This window comes from Melanostigma gelatinosum (assembly GCF_949748355.1).
Source record: "Melanostigma gelatinosum genome assembly, chromosome: 10".
NCBI classification, from domain to species: domain Eukaryota; kingdom Metazoa; phylum Chordata; class Actinopteri; order Perciformes; family Zoarcidae; genus Melanostigma; species Melanostigma gelatinosum.
The window spans coordinates 16976993-16993655 of record NC_136643.1 but is presented as its reverse complement, the minus strand read 5'-3'; the positions used below and the strand labels follow the sequence as shown (position 1 = coordinate 16993655).

Here is a 16663-nt window from a genome sequence, read left to right as displayed (position 1 = left end):
GATAGAGAGAGAGTAAGGATGAGAGGAGGAGGGAGTTGTGACACAAGAATGGATTTTTTTTTTTTGTTGCAGCTTGATTCATTTTTTTTCCACTGTGCATTATCTTTGGATGGGGATTTAGGATGCACCTCTGGGAGTCATTTTTTTGGCACAACAAACAACGGTAACTGTCAAACTGTTTTGTTCGAGATGATAAAGAGGTTTTAAGAAAGTAACTGAATATTTTAATTCTGCTGCATGTGGTTTTATTCTCTCTCCAGTGTGAGTCTCTCAGTAACTTGAGTGCTATTCCAGGGGCTCTTGAGTATGTAACAAGAGTGACTGAGTCCCGGTCCAGAAATAGAGTTTTGTTCGGTCTGAGCCTCAGTTTGTTTGGTTCTACTAATTAAGCTCCGGCTGTGTGAAGAGCAGAGCCCAGCACGCTACGCTTCCCTCATTTATCTCGTGTCTTAGACGCGTTTTGACACTGAACCGGCAATTCTAGGAATGAGAAAGAGACGTGCAAAGTATTTAGTGACTCACGTTCATTAGTTGAGACGTGGGAATGGGTTGTTTGTGTGTGTTTTTTTGAGCTCAGTTGGGGAGGAGCACTTTATTGTCATCTGCCAGCAATTCTCTTTTCCTCCTTTCTGCTGTTTTACAACATGAGTTTAAACTCGGCATGCTTGTTTTTAGTGCTTCCCAACAGTAAATTATTAAATGTCCGTTAGCTGTTTTGGTTCCCACTGTGATTTGTTAGGTGGCATAAGCTTCGTGGGTGCAGCCCGTGGCTGGAAATTGCTGGACAAACACTACTGGCATGCCGTCTCAAAAACAAAAAAGCAGGTTGGACTTAGAAATAGGAAATGTTGTGTGGTTCATATTAGCATTCCACAAGTTGTTAATGATGCCGTAAGCCATGTGGCATCCCTTCTATTCTGCAGCTTGTATTCATTCAGTGTGCTAAGCGTTGGTGAGTCTCGCTGTTTTGCGAGTTCAGTCGGGGTGAAGAAGAATAGAATACTGCAGTAAGGTTTTAAGCAGGACACAGACTCACTACATTTAACAGTAAGTGCTATAATTGTTCCAGTTAGGTTATTATTTCAAAACAAATGTTGTGCAGTCTGTTAAAGAGGCTTTTTAAAACTGGTTATGGATGTTTGAGTTCAGGTATAATGTTAGAAATGGTTTGTGATGGTTTGCTGAGATTTTAATTGGAGCAGTTCATTTGAGGTAATGCACACGTTGTGTAGTAAGTGGTGCTGTGGAAGTCATCTGTGGGTGAAAGTTCCTCGGGCAACGAAATGTGTGCAGCAAAGTTAATCTATTGAGTATGAGGATTGATTTGATTTGTCCTGGGCTTGTAATAGTGTTTTTTTTAAATTGGAATGTTATGTGTATGGAGTAGCGTATGTGGAAGTGTTTGACGGCTTTGGCTCTTCTTACAGTGAGCATAGATGATTCTCGAGCTACAGTATGTTGCGTGCAATCAGAATACTGTTGAAAGACGATGGGGAAACGGGACAAACGGCTTTCATTTGGATTTCTACGGTTGTCAGTGAGCTCAAAGAAAGATTCAGCTGCTGTTTGGTTGAGAGACGGGCTTGGTGGCATGCATGAGAAAAGGTATCCATTGTGTCACAACAAAGTAGATACTTCGTCCCTTGTGAATTTCTCTTCAGGCCTATTTTGGTCCCTTCAGACATATGAGTGTGTCATTTTCAAGCCTTGCTCCATTTACAGCGCTTATGCCCATTCGGCTTGTGTGTCATGCTCGCACGTTAAATGCTCGTTTATTTTTCGAGGGAATCGTTTGCGTTGCTTTTCCATGATCCTGGTAAATAGGCAATGCACTGAGATCAAATCGTTCTTACAGTTGTCTCAATTCTTCTTCCAAATAAGGTTGGAAAATTATTATTATTTTTAGTCGTATTTATTGCTGCTCATGCTGAAAAAATGCGATTATGTTGCCAGCTGACAGTTTATATTGGGTCGACTTCATACTTCGTTGGCATATTTGATTAGTAGAGCACATTCTTGGTGTACCTTAACCCTTTTCCGCTTTCTTTCTTCTACCCAGTGCTCTGTGGTTAGCCAGGGTATCAGCCCCTGCTCTACACTGACCAGCAGCACCGCGTCTCCCAGCACTGACAGCCCATGTTCAACGCTCAACAGCACGGCCAGCCGCCCCCCTCTCAGCCGTTCCAGCCCCTGTGGGACCATCACAAGCCCCAGCTCCACCCTTGAAAGCAAAGACAGCGGGATCATCGGTGAGAAATAACCAAATCCTTTATCATATTCTAACAGCAACTTGTAGGGAGTAGGAAAAAACTGAAACTGGAAGGACCCATATCCTTACTTCATGGTACCCGGTGGAGTTTTTGACTAAAAGTAGCATGAACGAGCAATGTTTTTACAAGCAACTCTTCTCGGACACAATACACCTTCTTGCCGCAGGTTTAACGCTATAGGCTGCGAGAATGTGCAGATTTATGTAACAGGCCAAAGCTAGCAAACATGGATGGAATATAGGATTTAAAATATCATTTTTGCCATTTTTCCAAATGACATTTCAAGGATTAATATGGCAGGAAACAACGATTTGCTATGTAAAGACATGGTGGAGTAATGTCCTCCTGAGTAGAGAATAAAGTAACACTCCCTCTGTGTGTGTTGTAATCCGAGCTTCTATGTTCTCTGTTTGCATGCCTGCATGTGAGTCCTTGTTTGTGTGAGCACATGGCTTGCTAATGGCCGCCGCTGTGCACTGTGCTCATACGGTGTTTACCGCTGATCACTGTTGGTAACTGTGAAGCGTAGCACCCTCCCTCTGGTTCCCCCGCAGGTTAACACTGTTAGCTCTGTCAGCACTGTTGCCGTTGTTTGTACTGTTTGCGCTGTTAGCACAGTTAGCTGCTGGCACTGTTGGCTGCTAGCACCGTTAGCTGCTAGCCGCCGACTCAGCCATCACCATGTTTCCAAATACAGCTCCTTTAAAGTCGGCTTTGCAAATGTTTTATGAGGAGAAGCAAAGCATCCAACACCGTTTTCAGATCTCAAAGATAAAGACTCACAAGGCATTTTTGAAAGTGACACTGAATGTAACCAGAGGTGTTTTTAATGTTTACTGTTGTACCGCATTTGTGTTTGAAAAAACTGCTCAGGATGATGCAAAAATACAAGGATTCAACAGACATCAATTTCGGAACCTTCATATCATAAAACATGATGTAGAATGTCTGTCAAACAACCAGCTTCAAACTGACTTCCCTGCTGTTTAAATCCACCCGTGGTGTCTTTGCCAAAGCAGTCAGTAACCGTGCGAGTCAATCCTACAGATTTCTCTGCACGCACTCTCTACTATATTATTATCAACTAATTACATCACTTCCACTGAAGCTTTTCTATTCAATCTGAGAATGTTGCCTCATGTGCACATTGTGTTGTAGAACACAAAGTCTCCCCTGTGTCGTGTCACTCATTCATCATTTTGTTGAACCCATTGGGATTTGTTTGAGGCACTGAATAGCATTTGTGTCAGGTTGTATTAAACCGCCATGTGTCAGTTATTGAGTTTGTATAGAGCTGTTCCTGTATGAGAGAGCATTGAGGTGCCACAGTTTGACGTGGTATTATATCGCCAGTAATAACCCTGCAAGACATCTGGGGATTTACACAAGCTCACAGGAATACGACGTGGTCTATTGATATCTTAATCCGTCTGCTATTTCTACTCACAAACCTTCCGGTGGCTGTATAAATGTTCGAAATTCATTCTGAAAATGTCTTTTGAATCGTTGCAGTGGGAATTCAATAGCAAATTGTAACAGGATCCTGCAGTTGTCCTCGGTTGAACTTCTGAAGGGATTCTTTTTGGGGGGGAAAGTAATATTCTTGTATGAACGAACTAGAATATGTCACATTTTATGCCTATTTAGTTAACTCATTGCCATGATTGTTCTGCAGCACGAAGCAATGCATGCAAAAGTCAGATAAAACACAACAATTTGGATTTCAAGTGCTGCAGAGACTGATTACCATTAGTCAGTCTTTCTGCCCCCCCCCCCCCCCCCCCCCCCCAGAGTAATATCTTTGCTAGCTGTTAAATAATTTATGGAAGCTGTGATATAGTATCTTCCAGCATGGGACATCGACTGCCACCCAGCATGGTCTATCTCGTTGCAAAGCTACTTTCCTTGTGTCAAATCAGAATTTACTTTGCGAGAGAATGACACAATGTGACGTCGGTCTACAACATCCCACCCACCTGCCCTGATAAGACCGTGCAGGCATGGAAGAGAACAAAGCTATGCTGTGTCCATAAGTCAGATTCCAATCGGTGATTAATGTTCCCCGTTCTTTGAACTTTGACTCCGACTCTGATTTCAAAAGCACATTAATTTGGCTTTGTACTGCCGTTAAAAGCTCCTTGGTGGATTTGGGAGATGTCGCAATGTCTTAACATTTACAAAATAGCTCCCAGAGGAGTTTTTGCACGGGGTGCCTGGAGAATGACTTATAACAGCCCTGTAGCAGTAACTACAACCAGCCCTTCCTATGGTAAAATGACACGCTCACCATACTTTTGAATGGACAAATAAAATGATATTCTTCATATTTATATGAATATTATATTTCTCTACAGTTCAACACGTTCGCAATCAATGTAACCTCCTTTCCGCTCTGATTGATAACTGCTAATGGATGCGTTATGTTAATATTTGTAATGATGTAACGTGCTGCGGCAGATTAAGAGTGTGTGATGCAAAAGCAGCCAGCTGGACAGTCCGTTCCTGTCCTCTGACCGGACTGATGTTTCTGTTTCCAGCTGCAGCTCGTGTAGCTTTGGCCCTCCGCTCATCTTTTACGATTGTGTTAGATGCCTGTGTTGGCCTGAGGGAGGATTAAAGGATTTGTTGTCATGTTAGCAAAACACCTGTCTGGACATAAAAATACTGAAGGCAGTTTCAAACCCTCTACTCTTACATTTAAAAAAATATATATTTAAGGTTGAATTTTGTGTGAAAAAGTACAGCATCCAGGAGCTGTTTACGGCGTGTTTTATAGGATCCTTCAACTGATGATCGGTGGGCTCAGGAAATGAATTCCAGTGCATGCTATCGTGTCTTTCCAGTTTTCATTAGTGCAAGCAGACAGTCTCTGTAAAGTCAGGTGGTTAACAGTGTTGATAAGGGCAATGAGAAAAAGCTGGGACTTATTCAAAGTTAAAAGTTCCATTACAGCTCAGTATCTCATTAGAGATGAAGACAGATAAATGTTCATGGCACACAAAGAGCATCTTACCTCCCTCACCTGCTCTAATTCCGCCTCTGGTTTAATCTCCCCTCAGCCACCATCACTAGCTCCTCTGAGAATGATGACCGCAGTGGCTCCAGCCTGGAGTGGAGTAAGGATGGCAGCCTGAGGGGCAGTGGGCGCCATGGCCTGGCACAGAGTGTGCGGGCCGACACCTGCTCTCCTGTGGCCGAAGAAGACTCCAACAGCGCCACTGCAGCACCAGCCGACACCCCGTCCAGGGCAGACCACCAGCAGCAGCAGCAGCAGTCCAACACATCAGCAGGGGCACCGCAGCCGCAAAGCCACTCGCCCGAGGGACCCTTTCCATACTCATCGCAGACATCTTCTTCCCTCATGATGCCGAGGCCGAACTCTGTAGCAGGTAAGAGACCAGATTCGACATCTGGATGTCTGCTGGGCAGAAGGGAGTAAGACATGGATCTGTATACCTTCCCTCCCTCTTGTAGCCTAGTAACCTTTTGTTATGCTGATACCATGTGCCACTCTTGACGGTGTGCTTGGGTGTCCCACTGAATCGCATTGCCAGTCAGTTCAGTGGCGCTATGATATGATCCGTGCCCGTGCCCGAGGCCGAAGTGTGCTGTCATTTTGAGTGCAAGCAAGTGACCGATACAGGCAGGAAACAAAAGAGCATGTGTAGATGTAGAAGGAATGAGACGTTCTTCAGGAGAAGTGGGGCATCGAGGCAGAAGTTTGGGGTTAGGCAGCTGTGCCTCGGACCTGCCTCCCATTTCGGACCTGAGCGCAAACCACTGCCTGGCTGATCTGTTCAGCATTCCTGCCCTGGAACCTCCCTGTTATGGCTCAGCTCGACATATCCACACAGCTGTCACAGTTGTTGATATCCCTCCGCAGCCCCCCCCCCCCCCTTTTTTCATTCCCAGAGCGCCTCCACTCTGCCTCCCTCTGTTTTTGCTGTTACTGCTTTTGGCCTTGGCCATAACTTTGACATCTTCCTTTAAAACTAAAGCCCTCACTGAATGCCGGGGTTGAACTCGTATTCGAGATACTGTGTTGCAGGATTCACTAAGGACAGCTGTTGGATTTGAATGTGCAAGTGAACTGTGAAATCACAAGCCATGTAGTCTGCGGCTCATACTCCAAAACCCAGGGGAATATGGCTGCACATGCTTGCTGTTAGGCTGACTAGACACTGGAAGTAACAGCAGTATGAACATAAAGGACACGAGTTAAATGTTGACTTGCTTTAGCGGTAGCAGTCTCGAGCGTGGATGGTGAGTAAATGGTACAACAGATGAGAGAAGCACTCTTCGGGGGAAGATGAAGATTGTTACGGAGGTGAGGGTAACAGCTTGAAGAGCAGATGAACCTAATCACACTGCATTATACAAGCAGAACATTTCATTGGTGATTTTTAAGTCACAGGGAATTACAAAGGCTGTGAAGAACTGGGGAAAGAAGCATTGAAATATCAGCTCTGACCAATAGCCAAGACAGACACGAGTCAAAGGTAGAGTAGTATGTCCCTCAACATGTGAAGGTTCATTTTTAGCGAGGAGATGATGTATTTTTTATATATATATTTTGGGGTTTAGGAATATAACAGGGTTTAGAGCATTTCACCTGGATTACCCAGCGGCCAATGAGTTGAAGATCAAACGCTTTAACGCTCCTGCAAAATCCACCTCCCTTGGGTTTGGCCTTGATGAAGTTCAGTCACGAAACACTTGTGTCTGCTACTTCTACAGTGTGGCTTTTCTCTATGATAACATCAAACTTGAGTTCCTGTTTTGTTTGAATGAACTTATTGTGAATCACAGTTGACAAAAGCCAGTGCGGAATAAATGTAACGTAAAGAGGCCACGTTTGTCTGAAATCCTTGAAAATGTTCAGCAAGAAGCCCATTCATATGCTGATGGTCGTCCTTGCAGTGCTCTTTTCCTATTGGCAAGAGAGGAAGATGGTTCAGGTATAAGAGGATAATGCATGGCTGGTAACATAAAATGCAGTTCATAGCTTATGTACGTATATCCCACACTGTGCACTGCTTTTGCACAACACAGTGATAATATTTCTACAGCCCACCGTTGAATCGGTACCCACATTGCAAACATGAAGTGGTACATGTACATTGTGCTGTACCGATGCCCTTCATTTGTTCCATGACCCTTTTACATCTCATCCTCGTTTTGCCGCTGACATAAACCTGAACGGCACAGACACTCACTCACTGGCTCATAAAGCTAACGGACCAGGAGATATATTTGATTGTTAATGTGTGTTGTTTTGCGTGCGAGGGCCAGTGTGCCGCATGTCTCCCTGTGCGCTCCGAAGGTTTATTGGCTGATGTCATAGTTATGCAGCGTCGCCCTCCAGGGTCCTGCAGAATTCACACCTCGGATTTTATGCTGTGTGGCAAAGCCCTGAGAGAGCACATGAAGGACGTGGAGAGACGACTTCATTTATGGCAGGAGATAGTGCTGGCTTTCAGCTGAAGCTGAAGGATATTGTGTGAAAAACGACATTCTAAAGAAGCACACTGAAGCAGGAAGGACCTGCAGTAAATGAATGAGATACAAAAGAAAGAAAAACATTCATCATTAGTGCATTCACTCCATGTGCCAGTACCGCTGGGACTATTTTCCATTGTGTGGTTCTGTGTCCCAGCACATTGGACAATGAGATGTCTGCGGTGACTTTACCTATTTGATAGACATTAAGTTAGGACAATGTGCATGCAAAACGTCAGATAACTGCAATTTAATGATCCCTCTCACACTCCTGAATAGATTTTGGGGGGTGGAAAACAAGTGTCTCAGGGTCTTGTTGACAGATGAGAGTAATATGGAGGACGAGTTCCAAAGGCAGATTCGTGTGAAGTGGGCAGTGATGCCGACCTCGTGCTGGAAGGATCTAGGTGTGATGGGAGAGCTCTCTCTCTCTTTTACAGTTGATCTACACTCCTATTTTCAAGAGAATAGTAGCAACAAATAAAGTGACGTTTTTTTGCAGGGTGTCAGGATTGCACCCTTTAGGCTCAGTGTGAGGAGCTCGGACATCTGAAAGGCACTAAGTAGCTGTTTCTTGAAGCTGAAAAGAGCCAGTTAAGCGACTATGTGGAGACCCCTACGTGGACTTAGTCCATCCAAATGAAACTATGTTCTGTTCTTGTATTGATTGACTAAGCATCGTAATATCCAGGCATTTTGTAGCACAAAGGCCAAATCTTCTTGAGGCAAAGTGGATTTTGCCCATCTGCCTCATGCCAATCAACAGGCTTATAGCTGTGCCTCTAGAATGCTAACTATGTATGTGGAAGGAATGTCCACTGATTGCAGAGAAAGGTTATTTGCACTGCCTTGGTGAACACACACACACACACACACACTCATGCTGTTGCTAGCTTGTCCCTGAACTGTTGTATGAACTCACGCAGCACTGTGTGTGGAGCCTACATTTGCTGTGGCAAGTCGCACAAATGTTGGCTTGCACCACCCGTCACCGCTGACAGAGCTGAGTGGTGATGCCTCTTTAGGAGCAGTCTGTAATTGCGTCATTAGTTGGTAGTCTGAGGGACCATCTTGGCCACCATTCGTCGCAGAATATATTTTCTGCCATATGAGTCAACATTAAAGCTGTAACAACCGCAACAGCCACCACATTTATTTATCATCCATTTTAAATCAGAACATCTCCTGTTTAGAGCGAGCAGTCGACCATATGTGCAGTTCAGTGACGGCTGTGTCAGTTTTTTTATTCTTTGTGCTTTTTTTCTTTCTCCACGTCCTTGCAGTCAACAATCTCTGAGCATTTAACCTCCCTTGAAAATGCAGTCCTCTTGAGTCTTTCTACAGGCCAGCATTAAAAGCCTGTTGAGACGGCTCTCGCCAAACTAATGACATTTTTTGCTCGTAATATAAATGATTCAGTTGGAGTCACAATATGTAATTCATTAACATTTGATTTAAGACTTATTTCTTTTCAATACGGTGCAGAATAACTCGATAGAGAAGAGCGTATGTTCAAACAGAGGTAGAGACTGCATGTCTTTCAATGGTTGACAAAATGTCCCTTCATGTGTCTCGCTCTATACACTAAGGTAATAACTCACTGTTGTTTGATTACAGAGTCAGAGGGCCATATTGGTGGTGACCACTGGAATTCCATGGTTTTGAAATCTTAGCTTGAGCTGCTCGCGGTCGGGTCGCTCGGACAGGCAGATCGAGTTCGGCTCAGCAATGGTGCTGCAGTGCATCCGTGGTGTTTTGCTGTTTGACAGAGCTTTGTGGTCAGAGCCATGTTGAGGTACAGTACACGGTTTCTACTCCAAAGCCATCTGCTCCTCGGGGCGAAAAAAAAACTTGTGCTCTGTGTCTGTGATATATCATGTGATGCTCTTCAAGGATGTGTTATTCATCGATCAAACCCTTTGAGGACAGCTCGCGTCTGTGTTTCATCAGATGGACTGAAGTCATCTCCAGCTGGTCCATGTGAACAATGACTCAATCATGTCTGCCACGGTCAGAGTGTGATCTTTTCAAATAAAAAAATCATGTGTCAGTCTTGCAACATGATGGTACAGTACAGCACGATGCGTTTTATCTGATAAACTGTAAGCTCACGCCCTCTCTGCTTGTGCCAAAGAGAATATTGTCTCCTTTAATTGCTGGAGCGGACAGCATCTTCCTGTTTCTGTCAGTGTTTTGTGATGTAGCCATGGAGTTCTCCTCTGCCTCTGGCGTCACGGAAACGTAGATCTTTTCAGCTCCCGATTGAAAAGGCAGCACAAAGAAAACCCGAATAACCGCATTCATATCGTCCAGCTCTCTAAAAAGGTCACGGCGACATCTTTTAAAATGTCCACTCTCAGAGATTTGTCGGCGCGTCGATGTCACAGCAGGAGCAAAGATACAAACCTTTGCAGAGATCAATCTGTGTCCGCTTTGAAAAGCCATTTAAAATTTGGCTCAGTGGCACTCCATTGGTAGATCAGAACTTGCCAAAAAGGCCTGATCTCAAAGGGACAACGTGTTAGCGAACTCCTCTCTGCCACCACAGAGCCATCTGGCTGTGTTTGATTGATAGCACCCCGCTATTGAGAACCATGTAATACTGTAGGTGTTGAGGAACTATGCAACTGTTCTGACGGCGTCAATATCTCAATGTCCAAGGCGTCTTTTTTTTTTCTTCCTGTCTTTAGCTCTTGGCTCTGACTTTTGTTCCAGTGACGTATGAACTGGTCTTTTAAGATGTGCATGCTGTTCCTATGTAGGAAATCCTTTTCAAAGCTACTCTCTCTACTGTGCTTTGAAGTTTGTACAATTGTGGTGATTTCACAATGTCGCTCTCGGCCTGTCTGTCGGTCGGCCGGTCGGTAGGCTGGTGCACCACTTGGGTCCAGACTGAAATACCTCAGTAGCCATCGGATGGATTGTCATGAAGACGCGTTCCCCTCAGGATAAATGAATGACTTTAGTGGTCCCATAACTCTTTATTTCGCGCCATCATCCCATCTAAATTTTAATTTGCCCAATTGTTTATGACCAAATTATGACCTTCCTATAGCCCCAGCTGTACTTTGTTGCTCGCACTTATTATAAAATGTAAGAGTACTAACTCAGTCATCTAATGCAAGCTTATCTCAGGGCATGAAATACAGTCTTCTGTACATGCTGCGGTGTTTCACAATCAAAGCACAGCACAAGGAGTTTGACACGCAACAACTCGGTGAAGCTTTTTACATATTCATTTTTCACAAAAGTGGACTGTTGCAGCTGGAATTTTATTTCAAGTTTCCATGGTAACAAGCCAAATTTGTGCAAAGGCCTCTTCTACTTTGCACTTAGTCATCTTAATCTAAAGCGCTTCTGAATTAACAGGGCAGAGGATGACTGGAGTTAGAGGTGATATTAAAGATTTAGTACAGATAATTCACCGCAGCCTTCTGAATCACAGCTAAAAAGGATGGGTGAGTCATGATTAAGAATATATATTGATTAAACCATTTGTCTCTCTATGTCAAATTTCTTGTATCAAGATTTCCAGATTTCATAGTTCCCATCTCTCACACAACACTAATACCTTTACTGTATGCTTTTTGTATATTTAGGTGAAGATTACAACAAATTGATATCAAGATTATGCCGACGTTATCATCAGTTTTTACATTTTAAAGCAGTTTATACCAGAGCCACTTCTTCTGTTTTACCTTTCACAGTAAAAGCCCAAGACATGCACAGTGTATTGCATACCTGTCACCAGAGGCTCGTCCATTTCTCAAAGAGCCATTCTGTTAAAAGGAAACTCAATAAAATAGTTTAAGGCTGAGGCTATGCAGCAGTTTACCTCAGACAGACGCTGGCAGAATCCAGAAGCTGCTCCGACTCAGTCCTCTGCCTGCACATGTGCGAATCGATTCAAAACTTTTACTGCAATAGGGCTGCAACTGTCGACAATTTGTATTGCTGCCGGAACAAATGGTTTTGATGCAAAAATATTCACAGCTACGTATTTGACATCGTGGTGTTGTTAACTCGTCACGCCCCCCCGGTGTGTAAAGGCCTATACTATACTATACTATACTCTTAAAACCTGTCTACTGTCACTCCTCCTCATACAATGTCGCACAGTGGTTACAATGAACTCCTGCAATGCGAAAAGGCAACATGGTGTGCATGGTGAGGGGAATACTGATTGTATACATTTGTAAGGAGGAAAGCCACATCAGGGCAAGGAGGAGTACAGTGGTTGGAGCAAAAAGGAGCTGAGCCGTCTTCCTCTCCGTTCTGTCGGGGGGCGGAACGCGGGAGCTTTCAAAGGGCAGACCGGCATGAGGAAAAAACTCATTTCCATCAGAATACAGTCCGACACATTTGTACATCTTCAAAGACTTCAAGGTATCAAAATTACTGAGTGGAGACGATGTAAGAATAGGCAAAAAAAAAATGGGGTAGAAATGGAATTGAAGAGGGGGATTTGCGGGATATGAAGGCCTCCTGTGGGAAATCTTTGGCCCTGAAAGAATGGTGGATAACGAGAGATATGAGGAGTGTGTGCATTGATACTACTTAAGCACGTCAAACTGAGGATCACCTGCAGTCTTTGCTTATTGGACCCGCGGGCAAACAAAGATGTGTCTGATGCAGAATGAGGTACGGTGTGACTTTTGTGTTGTCACCTCAGAAATCTTTTCAGAAAGATTTCAGCAGACGAAAAAGAAAAAGTGACAGACAGAGCTCGCTCTTCTCATGGTCCGTGTTGGGCTTTGGAGGTGATGAGTGGTGAGTTTTCTGTCTGTCTCCTCTCTCTCCTCCTTTGTTCTCACATCTCATGCTTTTCTCACCCGACTCCAGCCAGGATCATTGATTAATAGTACAGTAGCTGCCCATTACAGACTGTAATCAGCCACTGGAGACTAAATCTCTCGGTTTCCCCCTTTTGTACTTCCTCTAATTCACTCCCCCTTTTTCACCCTCTGTTGCTTGCTTACCAATTTCGGAAAAGCGTTTAATTCATTTAGCGAGTGCCTAATGCTTTGGATGCTGTGACTGGCTGAGCGCTGGTGAGGGGGCAGCCAAGCCCGATGCTCAGCAGCTGAACGCTGCCAATGTGCCTGCATGGAAGCACAGAGGGGGGGGGGGGGGGGGGGCAGAGCAAATCGCTTTTGTGCCCTCAGTGAGCTCATCCACTCTCTCCTCGAGAGATTCAGGTGAGGGGTCTGCACCCTGCCTATTTGCCTGTATTCCACCCTGGGGACAAGGGAGTGCTCTTGTGAGAAAGCCCACTTCTTGGCTCTGCTGTTGGATGTAAGTAGCTGTTCAGTTTAGCTTTAGAATCACGTTTGCTCAAGTATTAGTGCTGCGCTGCTCCGCTCTCACTCACTCGATGAGTTTGCCTCTCTTGTTTTCTTTACTTTTACTTGTTAATAGTTCAGCTTTCTCCATTGTAGTTCACTGTGAAAACACCATCCACTGCAGTAAAAGTAACCGCGAGGGCCTTCTTCTTTTTTCTTCTTTTTTTTTTTTTTTAATTCCAGTCAGCGTTGTGTTGACGGCAGCTTTCTCAGTTACTCTGTTGTCAGCAGACGGGTTTTAATTAGTGGGACATTCCAGAGAGTAAGTTAGCGACCAAGTGAGGGGAGAGAGCGAGTGAAAAGAAGAGTGGAGTGTTTGTGACAGTCTCTCCCAGCTGAGGCTGATAAAGTGGAAAGCAGAGGCTTTGATTCTGCTCTTCATCGGGGCCAACAGCAATTGGAAGAGAGCCTCTTTAAGCATTCTGCACATCTGTATTATGTTCAGACCATGGCTCGTACTTCAGGCAAGACGTTGCATTGCTTTGTAATCACTGACTCATCGAGTCGTTCATATGCAGAGTTAAACTACAGTAAAAAAATGCCCCAGTCGGTGTCTGTGGGGACACATCGTTATAGCTGTCACCTCAAATCAAAGAAAAAGGGAGCGTCGCTGTCTTGACTTGGGGGTACCGGTATTCTTTTTGCTACAGCATACCGGTACCTGCACACTCAGCCTCAAGCAAACTGTAAATGTGAGAGAGCGTACTGGCTTGCCTCTTCTTCACTCATCTTCTCTCAGAGATGGCAAATGTGCCAAAGCACTCAAGGTGCACTCAAGATCTGCTTCAATCTCCTTTTTTTAAATTTCTGTCTCTGTCTGCAGCAACCAGTTCCACAAAGCTGGAAGACCTGAGCTTTCTTGATGAACAGCGCAACACCCCGCTGCGGACGTCCATTCGCCTGCCCTGGCACAACACGGGAGGAAGGCCGCCGCAGGACTCTAAAGGTGACTCCGCTGTGCATTATCGCTAATGAATTTAAAAGAACAATTTCCTTCATTTGAGATCGTGACAATTTAAAAATGCATCTTGTACTTTTGTCAGTTGTAGCGTTAAAGGTAGTGTTGAAGCTCTTCATTGTTTCGGCTCTGCTCCGTTGCTGGGAGGATAGAGTGCTGTGTTTCAGCTCTAACGGTGTTTGGTGTGTTCATATCCATATAAGGTAGTGTAGGGTCTGTAGCTTCTTATGCTATTAGGAGGTATGTAAAAAGGTTCAACCCAGGTGGATGTAATTACTTTCAAATTAAAGCTAAACGTCAGCATTTAAACCTCATAGACTTAGTTTCATTTCAAATCTAGTGTGTTTAAGGGCAGAGCCCCAAAACTGTCCAAATACTTCAAGTATGCGCCGCAAACACCACTAGACGGATTTATATTAAAGCTAAACTGTCAAAAACCGTGTTTCCTGCACACATTTAGCTCTGCAGATAAGAATCATGTCCTGGGTTGACCGGTCTTTATCGTGGATATACGTTTTGAAACCTCTGTCTCAATGAGAAAAATCCCACAGAGTGAATATTTGATGAGAACATGAATAATTTAATGTGACAGCATTAGGTAGTCAAACTATTTCGCTCTGTTTTTAAAATAAATGTCCCGTTTCTTTTCCACATTTCCAGAAGCATCGTGTCAGTGGATTCATTTTTATATATCAAACGTTAGTACTGAGACAGAATTCCTGTTCTATACTGTATGTGTGCGTGTTTTTAGTTTTCCGTTATTTTCACATTTGTCATGTAAAGTTTGCCAGCAGTTGACCAGCAGAATGATTTAAATATGTTAATTTAGCCCTCACATATATCTGTATTGTATATACATCATCTAACAGGTTAATATGCTACGAATCAATTCATTCGTACATGCAATAATTAATGTTGTTTGCAGTGCCAGTAACGTAATTGTAATAGTACGGGCACTAGTACTGACAGTACTCCCTTTAATCACGTGTTGGCCAGAAGCCAGAAGCTTTTTTTTATCTGTGTTATACTGAATCAGTTGTGATTTTATTATGATATTATTATACTGGGGCTATGCATCGACTACAGTCGGCCTATTTTTCACGTATTACTGTGCAATTTAATTAGTTTTGGGCCGTTATTATTACGATAGATAACAACCTAAAACCTGAGAAGGCAGAAAGAGAATTATTAATCTTATTAATCGTACCGGTACACAAGAAAGAGTCACGGTAAATGTAAAATGTAGCAGTTCTGCTGCTGTATACCGCTGAGTACCAGACAACTTTAAGCACCGGCTGTCTGCATTACACTCTTTGCCTCATCAATTTAAAATTGTGTGTACTTAGGAGTCCTACCAACAATTTTTTTTAAATTTGCCAATTATTTTTCTCCTTTCCAAGAGCACATTACCTTTGATTTATTTCAGGTATTTTTCTCAGTACAAACATTCAAGGAACCTCGAGCATCCATTTTTTTAAGAACACAAAAGCCAACAAATCTTTTAAAGAAGTAAACTGTAGACCTTCGGAATTATTGGAAATGTATGGATGACACAAGTCGGAAACAATCCGACACAAATAGCGACTTGTATTTTAACGTTTTTCTTTCCTATTACTTCTCCTCAGCTCGTTTTGCTCCCTACAAACCCGTGGACATCATGCTCAAGCCCTTGCTGTTTGAGGTGCCCAGCATCACCACAGACTCTGTGTTCGTGGGCCGAGATTGGCTCTTTCAGCAGCTGGAAGATGTCCTGAAGGCCAGCGAGTCCGCGGAGAACCACGGCGCTGTGGTGGTGGGCAGCGTGGGTTACGGGAAGACGGCCATCGTCTCCCGGCTAGTAGCGCTGAGCTGCCACGGAGGCCGAATGCGGCAGATAGCCTCCAACAGTCCCAGTGCCTCCCCAAAAAGTAAAGTGTTTGCCTTTGGATGTCTGCACTACGTTAGCTAGTTTTGTACTCCAGGTTATTGTATTTTTATTTTACAATAAACTTGCAGAGTGTGGAAGACAATATCAACTCAAAACTAACACCATCTAATGCATCAGATACTTGATTAAGAACTCGTATGTCTGTATTTATTCGTGTCTTCACAAAAGTGTGTGACTGTGTCTTCCAGGTGGTGTGGGACCAAGTGCAGAACTTCCACTCAGCCAGCCTCCACAGCCCACTCCACCGTCCAGTGCTACCAACACGCTGAGGACCAACAGCTGCCCGGGCACCCCCGAGATGCAGCGACGTCGGGACGAGGCTGTCAAACGCCTGGCTGCAAAGGTACAACTTCACCCGATTACAGCCCCTCAGCATTCAGGAGGAATCACTGTGTCACTTATCCTTAAAGATGATGATCCATCCCAAAAAGTCAATCAGCTTCATTGTAAAAAAGGTTTGATGACGCCTGAGAGCGAAGTGTTGTAATGATTGAAACAAATGCACAGGTGTCTGCTGCCGCTGGTGTACATGTGTTGATGTGCTGCGTCTTCTGTTTTGGACGTCACATATCTGCCCTTCTTGCAGTTCCTCTTTGTTTGTTCTTGCTGGTGATTCTCTCCCTTGAGCTCAGTTAAAGACTTGGCCATGAAAAACAAAGTTCAATAT

At 44.0% G+C, this 16663-nt stretch overlaps 1 protein-coding gene across 2 annotated transcripts in view; it reads left to right on the top strand.

The window, feature by feature from the left end:
• tanc1b (tetratricopeptide repeat, ankyrin repeat and coiled-coil containing 1b) overlaps window positions 1–16663 on the top strand; it is an 84871-nt gene that overhangs the window by 45352 nt on the left and 22856 nt on the right. For both annotated transcript variants that reach the window (XM_079276747.1, XM_079276748.1), the window contains 5 exons: window positions 2060–2249; window positions 5330–5659; window positions 13935–14057; window positions 15695–15976; window positions 16185–16339. In XM_079276747.1, the coding sequence (XP_079132873.1) occupies window positions 2060–2249; window positions 5330–5659; window positions 13935–14057; window positions 15695–15976; window positions 16185–16339 (1080 nt within the window). The remainder of the gene's footprint in view (window positions 1–2059; window positions 2250–5329; window positions 5660–13934; window positions 14058–15694; window positions 15977–16184; window positions 16340–16663) is intronic.